Source organism: Elephas maximus, chromosome 2, assembly GCF_024166365.1.
Source record: "Elephas maximus indicus isolate mEleMax1 chromosome 2, mEleMax1 primary haplotype, whole genome shotgun sequence".
Classification (NCBI taxonomy): Eukaryota; Metazoa; Chordata; class Mammalia; order Proboscidea; family Elephantidae; genus Elephas; species Elephas maximus.
In genome coordinates this window covers 42,921,468-42,939,463 of record NC_064820.1, presented here as the reverse complement: position 1 = coordinate 42,939,463, position 17,996 = coordinate 42,921,468, and the positions used below count along the sequence as shown (strand labels likewise).

The window sequence follows — 17,996 nt, the reverse complement described above, 5'->3', positions numbered from 1 at the left end:
CAATAAAACCTTGCCTTAACTGACCAAAAAAAAAAAATTCCTGACATTTTAAAAGAGCCTTCTCTTACAGTTTCCTTAATATTAAAAGCATCTTAAAAGCAAACAAACCAATAACTATGAACTTTCTAAAATGCAAATTGAATCATTATTACTCTGCTTAGATATTCTTAATGATAAAATCCAAACTCTACTTTTAGTTAGCCTTTACAGCTGTTTATAATCTGGCACTTGCCTACTAACTTCGTCTTCCTCCATGAAAATCACACATGCACGCCCTCCACAGTCTAGGCATCTGAGCTATAATAGAGTCTGGAAAACTGCAAAGAACTTTCCAAACTCCCCAAATTCACAAATATTACTGTAGCACTGTATAGGAAAGTACAGATGAGTAAAACAAAAATAGGCTCACTTTCACTAATTAGTCACACAGGTTTGGGCCTTAAGTATATTACAAATGATTGGCTCATGAATAGTCAGAACTATGTACGATCCATTTCTGCCATTCCCCAAATGCACTATGCGCTCTCAGGTTTCACCATCTTTGTGTGCAGTTTTCTCTGCCTTGCTCACTTGGAAAAGGCAAACTTAACCTTCAAAACTTATTTCAAATATCACCTCTTCCCTTAAGATTCCTCTGAAGCTACTCTAAAGAGCAATAAGAAATCCTACAATGTGTTTCTCCTCTGTGAATACTGTATTGAAGTACAAAAAGGACTTTAATTCATTTTTGTATTCTCCCCACCCAGTAATTACTCGGTGCTTTTTTGTACATCAACAGGAGCCCTGCTGGTATAGTGGTTAACAGCTGGCTGCTAACCAAAATGTCAGCAGTTTGAATTCACCAGTCACTCCTTGGAAACCCTACAGGGCGGTTCTACTCTGTCCTATAGGGTCACTATGACTTGAAATCAACTCAATGGCAACAGGTTTGATTTTGGTTTAGTTTGCATATTAACAGGGACTTAAGAAGTACTAGAAGGATAAATGACATCCTCTCTTTAGGAAAGAAACAAAAGTAAAACCATAATAAGAAGACAGATGGGCCCTTCCTTAAAGATCATGACTCTTCTTCAATGGAAAACAATTTAGAAGAATAGAAAGTATTAACAAATGAACACAGTAAAAACAAGGGATTGGGGAAGAAACCCATATTTTCTAAAAATATGTCAATAATTTTGATTCCATAATACATCTGCAACAATAAATATGTGAGAAAAGGAAAAAATTTCTTAAATAATTCCAGAAAACTAGCCCTACTACATACAGAGCATAATATAAAAATACTGTAATATGATGTTGTGTTATAAGAACTGATAGACCAAATCAATCTATCAAACATATCAAACACACACACACATACATTTCTCTCCTAGTAGCAAAGCCATTTAGAGTAGCCTCATGCCATAAGTCAAGTTCAGGTGGGGCAGAAAAGTGCCTAATACTTTTTAGTGTACGATGACAGGATCTATTATTTGGAAAGGGTCCAAGATAAAACTATGCTAAAAAAATTAAATCACCAAGAAAAAGTTAGGCCCTCTTCAGCAATATGTGTATATTTAGATGACGTACAAGGAAAATAACTCTAACTCTCTGGAGAGAATGATTTGGAACTGGCCTACACATGGACCTAGAGACTACCTCCACTACAAGTTGGCCATAACAGTATCTAGCCAAGTCCATTTATAAGATACCAGTGGAGACCAAGGAGATGGAACCTTCTCCTGTGGTAGGGAGACATGGATTAAAGCAGATTGAAGGGACTTAAGAGAAAGTCTGGGATCCCATTATCCTCTCCTGAGTTCAAAACTAACTATCTCCGTGACATTTCCATTTGCATGTCATAAGCATCTCAAACATAACAGGTCAAACAGGGAAACCTCGATTCATACTGGCCACTTCATTTTTCAGTCTATTTCTTTCCTAGTTGTTCAACTTAAAACTTGAACTCATCCTTAATTCCTCCATAACCAGGGCCCCAAGAGCCTGTCTCTACCCACCCAAATTCAGTCCATCAGGAAATTCTATAAATTCTATGCAAAACACATCTCAAATCCATTCATTTTTCACCTTTTTCACCACTACCAATCTTGTATGAGTTACATTATCTCATGCCTCTACATCACTTATGTAGATTTATTACTAGGCACTTGGCTTTCGCTATTACTCATGTGCTCCACATAGCAATCAGTATAATCCTTTAAAAATAAAATTATAAATAAGCCACTCCTCTACTTAAAACCTTCCACTGGCTTTCCAGCTTATTTACCAGTCTAGGACAACTTACATTTTCTGGTTCCTGCTTTCCTTACAACATCACTGATTTTGTGCTCTTTAGTGCCCAATGTGAACCAGTCCACTGGCCTCCTTTCAGTTCTTCCAATACACCCAGTTGTTTCCCCACATCAGAGCCTTCTCACATATTTTTCCATCTGCTTGAAAGCTCTTCCCCTACCACTTTTTGCATGACTCTCATTCTTCTCATTCTTCTAATCTCCATTTACATGTAATTTGCTCAAAGAAGTATTCCCTGTCTCCCATCTAATAAAGTACAACCCACTCCATTGTTCTCTACCATAGCAAGTGTTCATTTCCTTTATAACATTCAACATAATTTGTAATCCTATATCTACTGCCTTGCTTATTTGACTTTGTTGTTGTTAGGTGCCATTGAGTCGATTCTGACTCACAGCAACCGTACACACAACAGAACGAAACACTGCCTGGTCCTGTGCCATCCTCACAATTATTGCTGTGCTTGAGCCCATTGTTTTAGCCACTGTGTCAATCCATCTCACTGAGGGTCTTCCTCTTTTTTCACTGACTCTCCACTTTACCAAACATGCTGTCTTTCTCCAAGGACTGATCCCTCCTGATAACATGTCCAAAGTATGTGAGATGTAGTCTGGCCATCCTTGCTTCTAAGGAGCATTCTGGTTGTACTTCTTCCAAGACAGATTTGTTCATTCTTTTGGCAGTCCATGGTATATTCAATATTCTTCGCCAACACCACAACTCAAAGGTGTCAGTTCTTCTTCGATCTTCCTTACTCATCGTCCAGCTTTCGCATGCATATGAGGCAACTGAAAGCACCATGGCTTGGGTCAGGCGCACCTTAGTCCTCAAGGTGACATCTTTGCTTTTTAACACTTTAAAGAGATCTCTTAAAGCTAACTTGACCCATGTAATGTATATTTTGATTTCCTGACTGCTACTTCCATCGATATTAATTGTGGATCCAAGTAAAATGGAATCCTTCCCAACCTCAATCTTTTCTTCGTTTATCATGATGTTACCTTTTGGTCCAGTTGTGAGGATTTTTGTTTTCTTTATGTTGAGGTGTAATCCATTCTGAAGGCCGTGGTCTTTTATCTTCATCAGTAAGTGCTTCAAGTCCTCTTCACTTTCAGCAAGCAAGGTTGTGTCATCTGCCTAAGGCAGGTTGTTAATGAGTCTTCCATAATTTATTATGATCCACCCAGTCGAATGCCTTAGCATAGTCAATAAAACACAGGTAAATATCTTTCTGGAATTCTCTGCTTTCAGCCAGGATTCATCTGACATCAGCAACAATATTGCTCGTTCCGCATCCTCTTCTAAATCCAGCTTGAATTTCTGGCAGTTCCCTGTCCATATACTGCTACAGCCACTTTTGAATGATCTTCAGCAAAATTTTGCTCACATGTGATATTAATGATTTTGTTTGATAATTTCCGCGTTTGGCTGGATCACCTTTCTTGGGAATAGGCATAAATATGAATCTCTTCCAGTCTGCAGGGCAGGTAGCTATCTTTCAAATTTCTTGCAGTACTTCCAGCGCTGCATCTGTTTGTAGAAACATCTCGATTGGTATTCCGTCAATTCCCAATGCCTTGTTTTTGCCAATGCCTTCAGTGAAGCTTAACCATTTTCCTTCAGTATCATCGGTTCCTGATCACATGTTACCTCCTGAAATGGCTGAAGGTCAACCAATTCTTTTTTGTATAGCGAATGTGTGTATTCCTTCCACCTCCTTTTGATGTTTCCTATGTTGTTTAATATTTTCTCTGTAGAATCCTTCAGTATTGCAACTCAAGGCTTGACTTTTTTCTTCAGTTCTTTCAGCTTGAGAAATGCGAGGCATGTTCTTACCTTTTGGATTTCTATCTCCAGGTCTTTGCACATGACATCATAATACTTTACTTTGTCCTCTACTTTTATTTGACTTTGGAACTGTGTCACTGTTTTACATACTGAAAAACAAATAAAGGAGGATGGGGAAAACCTAAAATTGAATACAAACAAAAAAAAAAATGAAACTTACTATATTTCAAATGAATAACAAATACATGAAGGATAAGCAGAAATAACTCAAGTAATTATTGATTCTGTAGTGGGGTAAATGGTGACCCCAAAAAGATATATTCATGTTCTAAGCCATAGAGCCTGAACTGTGACCTTATTTGGAAAAATGTTTTTTGAAGGTGTAATTAAGTTAAGAATCTCAAATTGAGATCATCCTGGATTATCCAGGTGTGCTTTAAATCCAATGACAAGCATCTTTATAAGAGACAGAAAAGAAGAAGACACAGATGAAAAGAAGGCCGTGTGAAGAAAGAAGCAGAGACTGAATTTATGCAACCACAAGTCAATGAATGCCTGGAGGTTCAGGTTGAGAACTGGAAGACGCAAGGAAGGATTCTCCCCTGTAGCCTCCAGAGGGAAGAAGCACAACTTCTAAGATCCAGAACTGTGAGAGAATAAATTTCTGTTGTTTTAAGCCAAGTTTGTGGTAATTTGTTACAGAAGCTCTAGGAAACTCATACCCACAGTCTAAATATGAAAAGAACTGTAAAAAAATATATATATACTGAATTCTAGTAAATACACTTGGGGCTTCTTGGGTTTTGGGTTTTGTTTTGTCTTGTTTTTACAGTGATACACTGCAAAGAATTTAAAACTTCTTTCAACATGATGATAAATTAGGCAAATGATGAAATATGTTGACGATAACAGAAGTCAGATTTCTCACATTGGAGAAGGGAGTTATAAAGGTGAAAAAGGGGAAGACTAGAACAGACCCGGTATTTGACTGAAATTAGGGATATCAGTATGAATTTATGATTTTTAAGACATAAATACAAGTGTATATGTATGTGCGTATCTGTTATTCCCTAGGTCTATCAGCTGAGAATGTCTAGATGCAGTGACATCCCAGCAAACCCAGCACAGAGATCTTGTTTTCTAAATACGATTGCCCATTAAAAAGAACTGGGGCTCCTTGGAGAAATTACTGTTTTTCTTTTAATAATTTGTTTTACTTTTGCTGTTGTTGAGAATATACACAGCAGAACTTACACCAACTCAACAAGTTCTACCTATACAATTCAGTGACATTGATTACATTCTTCAAGTTGTGCAACCATTCTCACTCTCCTTTTCTGAACTGCCCCCCCCATTAACATAAACTCACTGCCCCTTAAGGTTCCTATCTGATCTCTTGAGTTCTGTTGTCAATTTGAAACTATTTTTTGGTTTTAAGAAGACTTCGAGGATATTTTTGGTTTAAGATTATCTTAGGGCAATAGTTTCAGGGGTTCACCCAGCCTCCATGGCTCCAGAAAGTTTGGAGTCCATGGGAATTTGAAAGTCTGTTCTGCATTTCCCCCCTTTTGATCAGGATTCTGCTATAGAATCTTTGATCAAATCCTTGGGGAAATTATTGATTCTAGCACTGGAGTAGGAAAAGTACAAGATGAGCAACATTTTGTTGTACCAAAAGACAAGAAAGTTCTTCAAAATGATGGTGACATACATGTTAAAAGGATAAAGCTCAGCCTATTTTCCCCTGGCTAAACGTGGAACAATTACAGCATCTAAATAAATAACCGTAATGGATTATAAACCATTGACTAAAATAAGAACACTTTAGTGTTCGCAGACTTGAAAACCCTACGGGGCAATTCTACTCTGTCCTACAGGGGTTGTTGTGAGTCGGAATCGCCTCAACAGCAATTGGTTTGGTTTTAGTGTATATTAAATATAATAAATAAAGAACAGAAACATCTTCTTTATAGTAGATGCTAATCAACAAATATAAAATGAAAGAAAGAATTACAAAAGTCACCATTTTGCAATCATCACAGTAGTAACTGATTCAGGCAAGATTCTTCAGTGATTGCTAATAGGAAAAAGGTTGATTAAGAACAGGGCAGTTACATGGTCTCAAAGTACCTCCCTGCAAATTACTTAATAATTACAAAAGGAAAATAGTAACTTTATAGTGGAGAAACCTGGTAGATACCATCTTAAATAAGTGATCAAAGCTAACATCACCAATATTGGAACAAAATGACATTATGTACTTCCTGGACTAAAGAGGACACAACATCATTTTCTGTAGCATCCCTTCTAAAAATGCATAACCTGACTCTAATTATGAGAAAAGCCAGGCAAAGCCAAACTGTACATTTCACAAAACACTTAGCCTATAGTCTTCAAAAACATTAAGGTAAAAAAAATTTTTAAGGCATTCCCAGTAGACAACAAGATATGACAACTACATGTGATGTATAATCTTGATTGAAGCCTGAACTGGGAGGGAATGCGGAGGGAAGGATAGTTATGAAGAATAATTCTAGGACAACTCATCAAACTTGAATATGGACTATGGGTTAGAAAATAGTATTTTACCATTGTTATATTTCATGATTTTAATAACCGTACAGTGGTTACATAAGAATGTCCAATTTTTAGGAAAAACACACTGAATGATTTAGGAATAAAGAAGCATGGTGTTTTCAATTTACTTTCAAATACGGAAAATTCTAAAATATATATGTAATTTATATGTATGTGTGTATATATACATATATGTATATGCACAGATACACAGAGATTGTGTGTGTGTATGTGTCTGTGTGTGTGTGTCTGTGTGCGTGTGCGCGCGCGTGTGTGTGTTGGCTAAAGGAGGAAGGGAGACAGAAAGAAAGAAGTGAGGAAAGATAAAGCAATGGGGCAAAATGTTGACAATTGGTGAATCTGAAAAAAAGGGTATAAAAAACCTCTTTGTACTATTCTTACAAGTTTTCTGTAACTTTGAAATTATACCAAAATAAATATATGTATATAAACTTTTTTTTTTTTTTTTTTAACATTCTGGCTGTTCAGTGAGGGAAAGCCTCTTCCAGAGACAAAAAGAGGACGTAAGACAGCTAGCTAGGAAAATACTGATGAGGTTCATGTGAAAGATGACCGGGGCCTGAACTAGGGAGCAGCAGTAGTGTTGAGAAGTGACTAGATTTGGAATATATTTTAAAGATAGAGACAACAGTATTCACTAAGGAATTGGATTTAGACTGTAATCACAGATGATGCCAAGGTTTTTAAACTGAGCAACTGTGTAGTAGGGTGACTGCAGCCAAGTATATCTCATTCTTTCTGGATACACAGAACTTGAACTCCCTTCTGTGTTTAGGGAATTTCCCAACCAATGAGTCTTGATAGAAGACAGAGAGATCACCTTTCAGTACAGAAGTGAAAAAGTCTGATGCTAACATTCTGAGTCTCCCTTGCGGATATGACACAGGAGTGCAATCTAGCTCCAGTCATCACATTCACCTGAGCTTTGACTCAAGGACAATAAAGTGCTCTCTTCCCCTTAGGGGCAGCAGTACTGAATCTCCTGCAAGATAAAATTCCCTGCTCTAAAGGAGCATCCAGTATTTGGCAGTGGCCATCACAATTTCATCAGCAAACCAGGTTTGCAGCATGGTTAAGGACATTATTCCTGCATATTCACCTCAAGTGTGGTTCAATAGTCCTTTCAACATTCTCATTTTACATAAATCAAGTAGACTCAGTTTCTGCTCCATGCAACTAAGAAATCGTACCGAAACCTTAGAGCTCACTATTTTGATTAGAGAGCTAAAGTATATTAAAATATATTTTAGAGGTTCCACTCAAGATGGAGTTCACAGACTCCACCCATTCTTTCCAACTGATTACAACTAAAAATCCTAAACAAAATACAAAAAGCAACTAGGGGAAGACGCAGAATGAGTATAAACCCCAGGCCCTCAGGAACAACCAGTCTGACCAAACAGTCATGCTTTCAGGTATTTATCCAACTGACTTGAAACTACATCCATACAAAACCTACAAATAAATGTTTCTAACAGCTTTATTCATAAAGCTTTGTTGCCAAAACACGTTTGCCAATGGTCAGATGTGGGTTTGAGGGAAAGAGAGGAGTAAAGTAGACTTGTAGGTTTTCAGCCTCAGCAACTGGTAAATGGTTATGCCATTTATCAAAATATTAAGACTGCTGTGGGAGCAGGTTTAGGAAGAAAAATCAGGATTTCCTTTATGACATGCTAAGTTGAAATGTCTATTAAACATACAAATGAGCTTGTCAAGTAGATAGTTGGTCATACTGGACAGGTGAGGAGACAGGGCAAGAAATATAAATTTGTAAGTCCTCACTGTATGCATGGTATTTAAAGCCACACAATAGATGATAGCAATAGGGAGGAAGTAAAAATATTAAAGACGGCTCAGTGCTGAGGAAATCCAACATTTAGAGGTTGAGTAGAGGTGGAAGGAAACCCTGGTGGCGTAATGGCTAAGTGCTATGGCTGCTAACCAAGAGGTTGGCAGTTCAAATCCGCCAGGTGCTCCTTAGAAACTCTATGGGGCAGTTCTACTCTGTCCTATAGGGTCGCTATGAGTCGGAATGGACTGAACGGCAGAGGGTTTGGTTTTTTGGTTTAGAGGAGGAAGAGTCATAAAACAAGAGTGAGAAGGAACAGTCAGTGAAGTAGGAGGAAAACTAGAAGAGTACAGTAAATTGGAAGCCAAGTAAAGAAATATTTCAAGGAGACACCCATGAATAGAGAAGGTAAGCTTCCCTCAATTTTGTGCACCTTTAAGGTACTAAAGACACTAATTAACTGATGGCTTCATTGATGAAAATCTATAGGATTGTTAGGCCCATTAACTGCTTTCAGAAATAGAAATTTTTCAGCCTATACTTATTTAAGAAAAAAAAAAAAAAAGACACTCAAGGGCCTGGTAGTTAATACGTATCTGGTGTAGTTTCGCCCCAGTAAATATATGCCTCTGGGCCAGGAAAACAGCTCATGGTCTTTAATAAAAGAATACCCGAATAACCCAAGGCATACCCAACCTTTGAGGGCTTAGATACAAAACAGCTTCAGCCCCCACTCCCCAATTCTGCACACTATCCCACACCCTCAGTTTCGTCCTCTGTTGAACTTGGCTCCATCTCCACTTGCTCTCTTAATCTGATTCTTACTCTGTCTACCCGGTCAGTTCCTAACTTACCATTTTCATCTCCCCCTCTCGGACTCACAGATTTTACAAATGGCTGCTGCTCAGTCCAGCCCTTACGCCCCTCACTCCCTGCACTCTATCCTGACGGCAACCTAACAATTCACCCAGCCCATGCACGTCTTGAAGACAAGGCCCAGAAAACAGACCTTTTACTGATATTTGTTGGTTTGAGTTGAAATAGCATCTTGAGACAGAAAGCATATTTTTAAGAGGATCAAAAGAAAATGGCCCTTGTTAGAGAAGACATGAAAAGGATGCGTGGTCACCTTAGCTGTTTGAGTACCCATATTAAGAGCACAAATAGTAGGTTAAACTGAAAAAATCTAAAAGACTGTGAATGTTGTTTCTTGTTTGTAAAGACAGGAACATGACAAAGGCAATGGGAATGTTAAGTGCCCTTGTTTTAAAACAGTGACCAAAATTAGTCATAACAAAAATGAAGTTCAACTAAGGATTCTTAAATGGATCTAAACAGATTCAGTACCATGGCTAACATGAGTGGAAAAAAAATTTTAAGTGACACCTATTAAAGAACAGTTAGTGACTAAAATACTTTTTCATCAAATAAACTAGTTTTTCTCTCTTTTTCCTTTATCTAAACATAAGCACTCCTGAAAAGATTCCCTTCCTTCATTTAACAGCCTTAACTGGAAATAGCCTAGAAAAAAGAACTAAACAATTATTTGTTTCTAACAACATGCTGTGATTTGCACAGAGAAAGGATGCTGCTGATCCATGACAGTACTGGTTCCCCCTACATGCTCGCACACAGAGGTGTGCTCATCTGTACTAATCTGTCCAGTCTTGTGGCTGTCCCTTTGACAACAGCTGCAAAACTGCCACCCTGCTGGAATGCTGTTTGCAGCCACTGAATGAGTGAGGTTCCATGACCCATAAAATGAAAGTACCCAGGCCTTTAGCATGGTGAGCTAACTAACAGAGCCAAACCCTATTAAGAGATAAAATACAGCAAAGAACAAACTGTGAACTTTGATCAAAAAGGTCTTCTTAACCTGCATCTATTCACAGGCTTTCAGGAATCATCAAACCTCCTGAAATTGTCAGCAAAATTTTATATAAGTACATTTTATTGGAAAGAATGTTCATAGATATAATTCAGGGGTTTGCAAACTTTTTCTCTAAAGGGCCAGATGATATTTTAGGCATTGCAGACCACATGGTTTCTGTTGTGACTACTCAACTCTGCCATTGTACCACGAAAGCAACCGTAGTCAATAGTAAATTAATGGGCATGGCTATGTTCCAATAAAACTTTTATTTACAAAAACAGGCTGCAGGCTGGATTTGGCTCACATGCAGTATTTTGTCTACCCCTGCTGTAATCCATCATACTCTTAGTCACTTCCTTATATGATGCAAGAATTCTGAAGTCCCTGTCCTTCTAATTCCTAAGCAACTTTAATATCCATCACGACACATCAAAGAGCACCCTAAATTCATTCTTTCTTGACTTACTCAACTCCAACCACCTCTTCCAAGATATTTCAGCAACCTCAATTATGGCTAAGTCTACCATCATCCCAAATAGTTCCTCTTCTGAAATCATGAAATCCCAAAACTTATTGATTTTAAAAAATGTTTATCACCTAATATGTTCTTCATATAGTCCACCAAGAAGATGGGCTATATGAAGAAGAATGGGGCAACAGAACTAGAGGAAGATTCATTAACAACCTGCATTATGCAGATGACACAATCTCACTTGCTGAAAGTGAAAAGGACTAAGAAAGATCAAAGACCACAGACTTCTCTATGGATTATGCCTCAACATAAAGAAAACAAAAATCCTCACAGCTGGACCAATAAGCAACATCCTGATAAATGGAAAAAAGACTAAAGTTGTCAAGGATTTCATTTTACTTGGATCCACAATCAATACCCATGGAAACAGCAGACAAGAAACCAAAAGATGCATTGTACTGGGCAAATCGGCTGCAAAAGATCTCTTTAAATGTTAAAAGCAAAGACATCATCACCTTGAAGACTAAGGTGTGCCTGACCCAAGCCATGCTGTTTTCAGTCACCTCATATGCGAGTGAAAGCTGGACAATGAATAAGGAAGATTGAGGAATTGACACCTTTGAATTGGAGTGTTGGGGAAGAATACTGAATATATCAAGGACTGCCAAAAGAATGAACCAATCTGTCTTGGAGGAAGTACAGCCAGAATCCTCTTTAGAAGCAAAGATGGCAAGACTATGTCTCACATACTTTGGGTATGTTATCAGGAGGGACCAGTCCCTGGGGAAGGACATCATGCTTGGTAAAGTAGAGGGTCAGCAAAAAAGAGGAAGACCCTCAAATAGATGGATTGACGCCATGGCTGCAACGATAGCCTCAAGGATAACAAAGATCATGAGGATAGCGCAAGACTGGGCAGTGTTTCGTTCTGTTGTACACAGGGTCGCTATTAGTCAGAAGCGACTCGACAGCACCTAACAACATGTTCCAGAATCTAGATATACCATTACTGGCCATACAACCTCCTATTTCCAATTCTTTAACTTTTTTACTTTCAACATCCTAAACTTAAACTACTCTCTCAGCATAACCTTGAGTGTTGTTTTGCTGTTCCTACAATAAACACCTTTTATCCTGGAATAACCCTCTCCCCACCCCAACTCCATCACTGTATTCCACTCAAACACCCAGGAGTCCTGAATAAGACTCAAAAATATCATATAAATATGAAGAATGAGTGCTACATTTGTAGCCATTGAACTCCCATAATTCTTCTAGTAATCTTCCTCTTACAATCAATAGGTATTCTCAGCCTTTACTATAACCCTACTGAAGGCCCCTCCATTATCTCCCAACACAAAACAAGGTAATGACCCTGCCAGTAGATGGTAACATTTTCAATTTCCTGGGTAAGGCCCACCACCTATAAGCATATCTGCATTTGAGTCCATCTTTAGCCCTCCCATTCCCAATGGGAATCTTGAGAGCCAATCTTAGAATTCTGCCTATATCAAGGACAATGTGTGTAGTAATTCTCATGCTACTTCCTACGTACTGTAACAGTGAAAAATGAGTATATATATATTGATGATGTTGGGAACAAAGTTTCTCATTGTTGAAGATGGAAAATACAAATATGGAATGGGGAAAGTCTAGGAAGTTAAATTAAAATTGGATGTATCAGTGTGAACTCATGATTTTTCTTTATATATTTTTATTTTGGTTGTTTATTTCCCCACCTCCATCCCAGCTCTGACTTCTGAAAGAACCTAGAAACTATGATACTCCAGCAGCAATGAACACAGCCAGTGCCCAGATCTTAATTTCTAAATACCATTCCTCATTAAAAGAAGGCATGGGTTACTAAAGAAACAGGTAATTTATCAGGGAAGGAGAAGTACAAGGTGAACCTGAACTATTCTGTCGTGCCAGAACATAAGAAAGTATCTAAAAAATTATGGGAACATGTCCATGAAACCCAGCCATCAGGTAAGAAATCAAGCCCCACTGAAACCATCATGATATAAAAACTAAACAACACACATGAAAAGAGAGAGAAGCCATGCAGTGGAGGATCAAGGTAAGCCATGTCAGTGAGGCCATTCTGGACCTTACAACCATTCTAGTGCCCCAGCTGACACTATATGATGCAGAAGAACTTCCAGGTCAAGCCACAGAATTGTAAGATATAATAAGTCATTGTTGTCTTAAGACAGTAACTTTTGGGATAGATTATCATAAATGTGTGCTAAATTAATTAAATTCATTAAGATATTTTATATACATATATGTAAACATATACATACATAGAGTGAGCTCTGGTGGCCCAACAGTTAAGCACTTGACTGTTAACCAAAAGGTTGATGATTCGAACCCACTCAGTGGTTCTGCAGGAGAAAGACCTGGCAACCTGCTCCCATAAAATTATAGCCTAGAAAACCCTAAGGGGCAGTTCTACTCTGTCACACAGGGTCACTATGAGTGGAAATCAACTCAACAGCACCTAACAACAACTATATATATATATACATACACGCACACACACGTATATAATATATATAATATTCAAAACCAAACCCAGTGCCGTCAAGTCCATTCCGACTCATAGCGACCCTATAGGACAGAGTAGAACCGCCCCACAGAACTTCCAAGGAGTGCCTGGCGGATTCAAACTGCCAACCCTTTTGTTAGCAGCTGTAGCACTTAACCACTATGCCACCAGGGTTTCCATATATAATATACATACAGTATATATATATTTAATAAATTTGTTTTATGTTTACCTTGGTGTTGGCCATGTCCACAATATACTGGTCACCCTTTATACATTCCATTACTTCAAAGCCATCTCTGTCAATCACCTTAGCCTGAGAACTTCCAGATACAACAAGAATCATGTCTCCTGTGTTACTGTACTGTAGTGACTTGATTTGATGACTGAAAAAAGAAAAATAATCTAATGAGACACTGATCATAAACTTTTATACTTTGACTGCATTAAGCACTGCCAGAAAAAAAGTCATACAACTGCACAAATTGGTAATTCTACAAAATCAAGAAGGTAAACTTCAAATGATTTCCTCAACACCCGCTGGCTATCCTGTTAGATCTCTCCTCCCACTGTCCATAGTAATCTCTTAAAATCCTCTATCCTCACAATACAACCAATTTCCCCTCTTTTAGCTGTTGATTCCTTCTACTCTTTCTCAGAAGATACTATTAAGAATTGCCTCAACTTCTTCCTGTTGATGCTATAAACTTAGCATCATCTGAACTCCTTTCTTTCTTCTCCTTTTCTATTACAATGGTAGAAGTCAACCTCTCCTGCCTAAGGCAAATCTTAATTACCTAAATCCTGGGTCCCATCCTTTCATGCCTCCTCAGGAACTTCTATTGACTATCCTCGCTCTCCTCCTCTTCACAGCTAAGCTCTGTGAACAAGTTTTCAACCTTCCACAACTCCCCCTTCTTTCCTCTAGCACTATACCTTTTGACCCTCACCAATCCACTAAAACTGATCTTGCTATTGTGACTGCAGTCAATACTGCGGTGTGCATGCAGATCTAAAACCTTCAGGACTGAGGTACTCATACTGTCTTAGTTATCTAGTGCTGCTATAACAGAGATACCACAAGTGGATGGCTTTAACAAAGAGAAATTTCTTTTCTCACGTTAAAGTAGGCTAAAAGTCCAAATTCAGGGTGTCAGCTCCAGAGGAAGGCTTTCTTTCTCTGTCAGCTCTGGAGCAAGGTCTTTCTCATCAATATTCCCCTGGACTAGGAGCTTCTGTGAGCAGGAACCCCAGGTCTAAAGGATGCGCTCTGCTCCCAGTGCTTCTTTCTTGGTGGTATGAGGTCCCCAATTCTCTGCTTGCTCCCCTTTCCTTTTATCTCTTCAGAGATAAAAAGTAGTACAGGCCACACCCCAGGGAAACTCCCTTTACCTTGGATCAGGAGGTGACCTGAGTTAAGAGTGGTGTTACAATCCCACCGTAATTCTCTTAACGTAAAATTAAAATCACAAAATAGAGGACAACCACACAATATTGGGAATCACAGCCTAACCAAGTTGATACACACATTTTGGGGGGGACATAATTCAATCCATGATACATACTATGACCTTCGAGGATTTAGTTTGCAGATGGCTAGCTGCTGAGACCTCAGGAATTTTCCACCCTCACCACTCCATTAAAAACTGATCTTGCCATTGTGGCTGTAGTGAATACTGCGATATGCCACCCAAATCTCCACCTTCAGGACTAAGGTACTAGCTAATCCCTCATTACTTCACTCCTCTGTTATAGTTGGTAATTCTTTATATTAAACTTTCCCTGTTCAAACTACCTTATGATTTCTCTCTCCCAATCAGGCCCTGACTCTTATACCTAATTTCAGGCAATTAGATACACAGGCAAATAACTGAGAAAATTATAACCTGTTTGGTCTAATCTGTTTATATATATATATACACACATACACACACACATATATACACACACACATACACATGCACAAAGAGATCATATCTTTGATAATTAGATAGCTCAGACAGCTAAATAAAAATCTCTAATGTAAGAATGGCATGAACTACATAGTTCACAGGGCGTCTATGTTAACAGTGCTTCCATTCAGAGGAAATCTTAATTTTCCTCACTTACAATAAGTGATTACTTTGTTTTACCTATTGCTTCTTTATTATTTCCAAACACAAATGAAAATATAAAAAAACAGGGAAATCTAGGAAGTTGTAGAAATAGTCCTAGCTCCATCTCTCTAACTAGCTAGTCTACCAAATTACTCTAGTTGTAAAAAAAAAATAAAAAAAGTTGTAAGTGGAGAGAAATGCAAGAGCTCAGCTATACCACGCTAACATTTTGCTTTTTAGCATTATATAGAGAAACTTCTAACATTTTTCCACTTTCTCATTGTTTTTCATGTGCTCTCTGATGTCCACTTTGCCAACGTTAAAATGAAATACTCAGCATCAAGTTCACCACTCCTGTCCCGCTTCACTCTTAATTCTGCTAGCCACAGAGTTAAAAGGGCAGGATTAAGAGTCATTAGACACAGCACTGAGGAGAATTAAAGGGCTCGTTCAAGGGGTATAACATCTGCTCCTCAAATTCCTGCCTAAACAACTAAGATTCCGATCAAAGAGAAGAGAGGGAAAGCCAATCTGAGAGTAAACTAGAGTCATGAGGAAGTAAATGTCCTCCCAGGGAGTAACTCTGACACCAGAGGAAGGCTTAGTGACATTACACAATTCTTTCGGTAAAGTTATTCATGGGACAAGTGGGAGTATAAAAGTGTAAGTGGAGGGGTGTGGGAAGGTGAAGACTGAGGATCCTTTTAAGTAGTTTTTGCTCAGCTAGCAAAACAAGCTGGGACATGCAAAGACAGATAAACACAGCTGTTTGGGGCTGTCATTTGAAGCTCAGGAGCCAAGGTGTCCTGATGCAGTGAAAAGCGCACCGGAATGTGAGTCAGGAGCCCAGGGATCTAAGCCCTCGCTCGGCTGCTAACTAGCTGTGTGATGATGAGCCTTGGTCGCCTCATTATTTGGAAAGTGAGTGGGTGAGACTGGATGGCAGCATAATACAGAGGCGCTTCCGACACACACAGTACATGTACTCGCCCTATAATCTCACTGAATCCTGGTTGCCCCCACTGATGAAGAAATAGGAGAAATATTTGTGTGACAGGGTTGGGGTGAGGAGTAAAAGTAATGTACATAAAGCTACCTAGCACAGGACTTGGAACAAGCGGTAGTTATTATTATTACTTTTTTTATTTCCAAGGTCTTTTTAAAATTATTTGAGGAGTATAAAATCTTGGTAGCCAAATACAGTGTTATTTTAAATTCACTACAAGATAAGTTTTATATGTTTATCGTACGTTTCATTACTAACCCAAATACCCAAGAGAAATAAATGTTCTGATCTGATTTTCTGCATCCACCCAAAAAAACTCAAGTAATATGTTAAATATGGCTACTATATCCTTGGAAATGAAAGGGAACAATGCTTAGAGGAAATACAATTTCAGATTTATGTGCCATCTGTCTACAGTATTTGATGAAATTGTCCGTTCCTGCCAGGTATGCAATATATATTATCTAGAGCAGAAAACAGTCCAAGAAAGCAAAAGACATGATGCGGCTCCATCAAAGTTTGCCATATGAGAATATCAGAAAATATGTACCTAATTTATATCACAGCAAAACAAATCTTCACTTGCTTTAATATTTTAGCTTTCAAATTTAAGAACAGATTACCAATGCAAAACTAATTAAGAACACATTGCCTATCGGCTTAATACACTAAAAGTTGATAAACTGGTACTACTAAATTTACAAAATATATCTGTCAAAAAAAACTAAAGCTACAGAAAGTTTCTTTCTTAAATCATTACTTCCAAGAAAATTTTTTCAGAGTAATTTTTATTCCAGGATTGCATACGTTGTTGTTGTTAGGTGCCGTCAAGTCGATTCCAATCATAGTGACCCTATGTACAACAGAACAAAATATTGCCCAATCATGCACCATCCTCACAAAACATTGTTGTGCTTGAGCCCGTTGTTGCGGCCAATGTGCCAATCCACCTCAGTGAGGGTCTTTCTCTTTTTCACTGACCCTCTACTTTACCAAGCATGATGTTCTTCTCCAGGGACTGGTCCCTCCTGATAACATGGCCAAAGTACGGGAGAAGAAGTTTTGCCATCCTTGCTTCTAAGGAGCACTCTGGCTGTACTTCTTCCAAGACAGATCTGTTCCTTCTCTGGCAGTCCAAGGTATTTCAATATTCTTCACCAACACTATAATTCAAAGGCATCGATTTTTCTTCAGCCTTCCTTATTCATTGTCCAGCTCTCGCATGCATACAAGGCAACTGAAAATACCATGGCTTATGTCAGGCGCACCTTAGTCCTCAAGATAACATCTCTGTTTTTCAACACTTCAAAGCCGTCTTTTGCAGCATATATGCCCAATGCAACACGTTGTTTGATTTCCTCCAAAAATTCAATGAGTCAGTACCACCTCACACAATACCCTGTAAAAATAATAAATTAGTGGCATATGCCCATTTTTCCATTTCAAACTGTTGCACCGGTCCCTGCCTGCCGGTAGCATGCACTTCAGTGGGATAGCAACTTCCCAATAAACCCCAGAGGCACAAAAAAGT

The 17,996-nt window shown here is 38.4% G+C and overlaps 1 protein-coding gene across 2 annotated transcripts in view; it reads right to left on the bottom strand.

The window, feature by feature from the left end:
- Nucleotides 1-17,996, bottom strand: part of WDR70 (WD repeat domain 70) — a 358,039-nt gene that overhangs the window by 232,536 nt on the left and 107,507 nt on the right. For both annotated transcript variants that reach the window (XM_049862618.1, XM_049862622.1), the window contains one exon: nt 13,596-13,749. In XM_049862618.1, the coding sequence (XP_049718575.1) occupies nt 13,596-13,749 (154 nt within the window). The remainder of the gene's footprint in view (nt 1-13,595; nt 13,750-17,996) is intronic.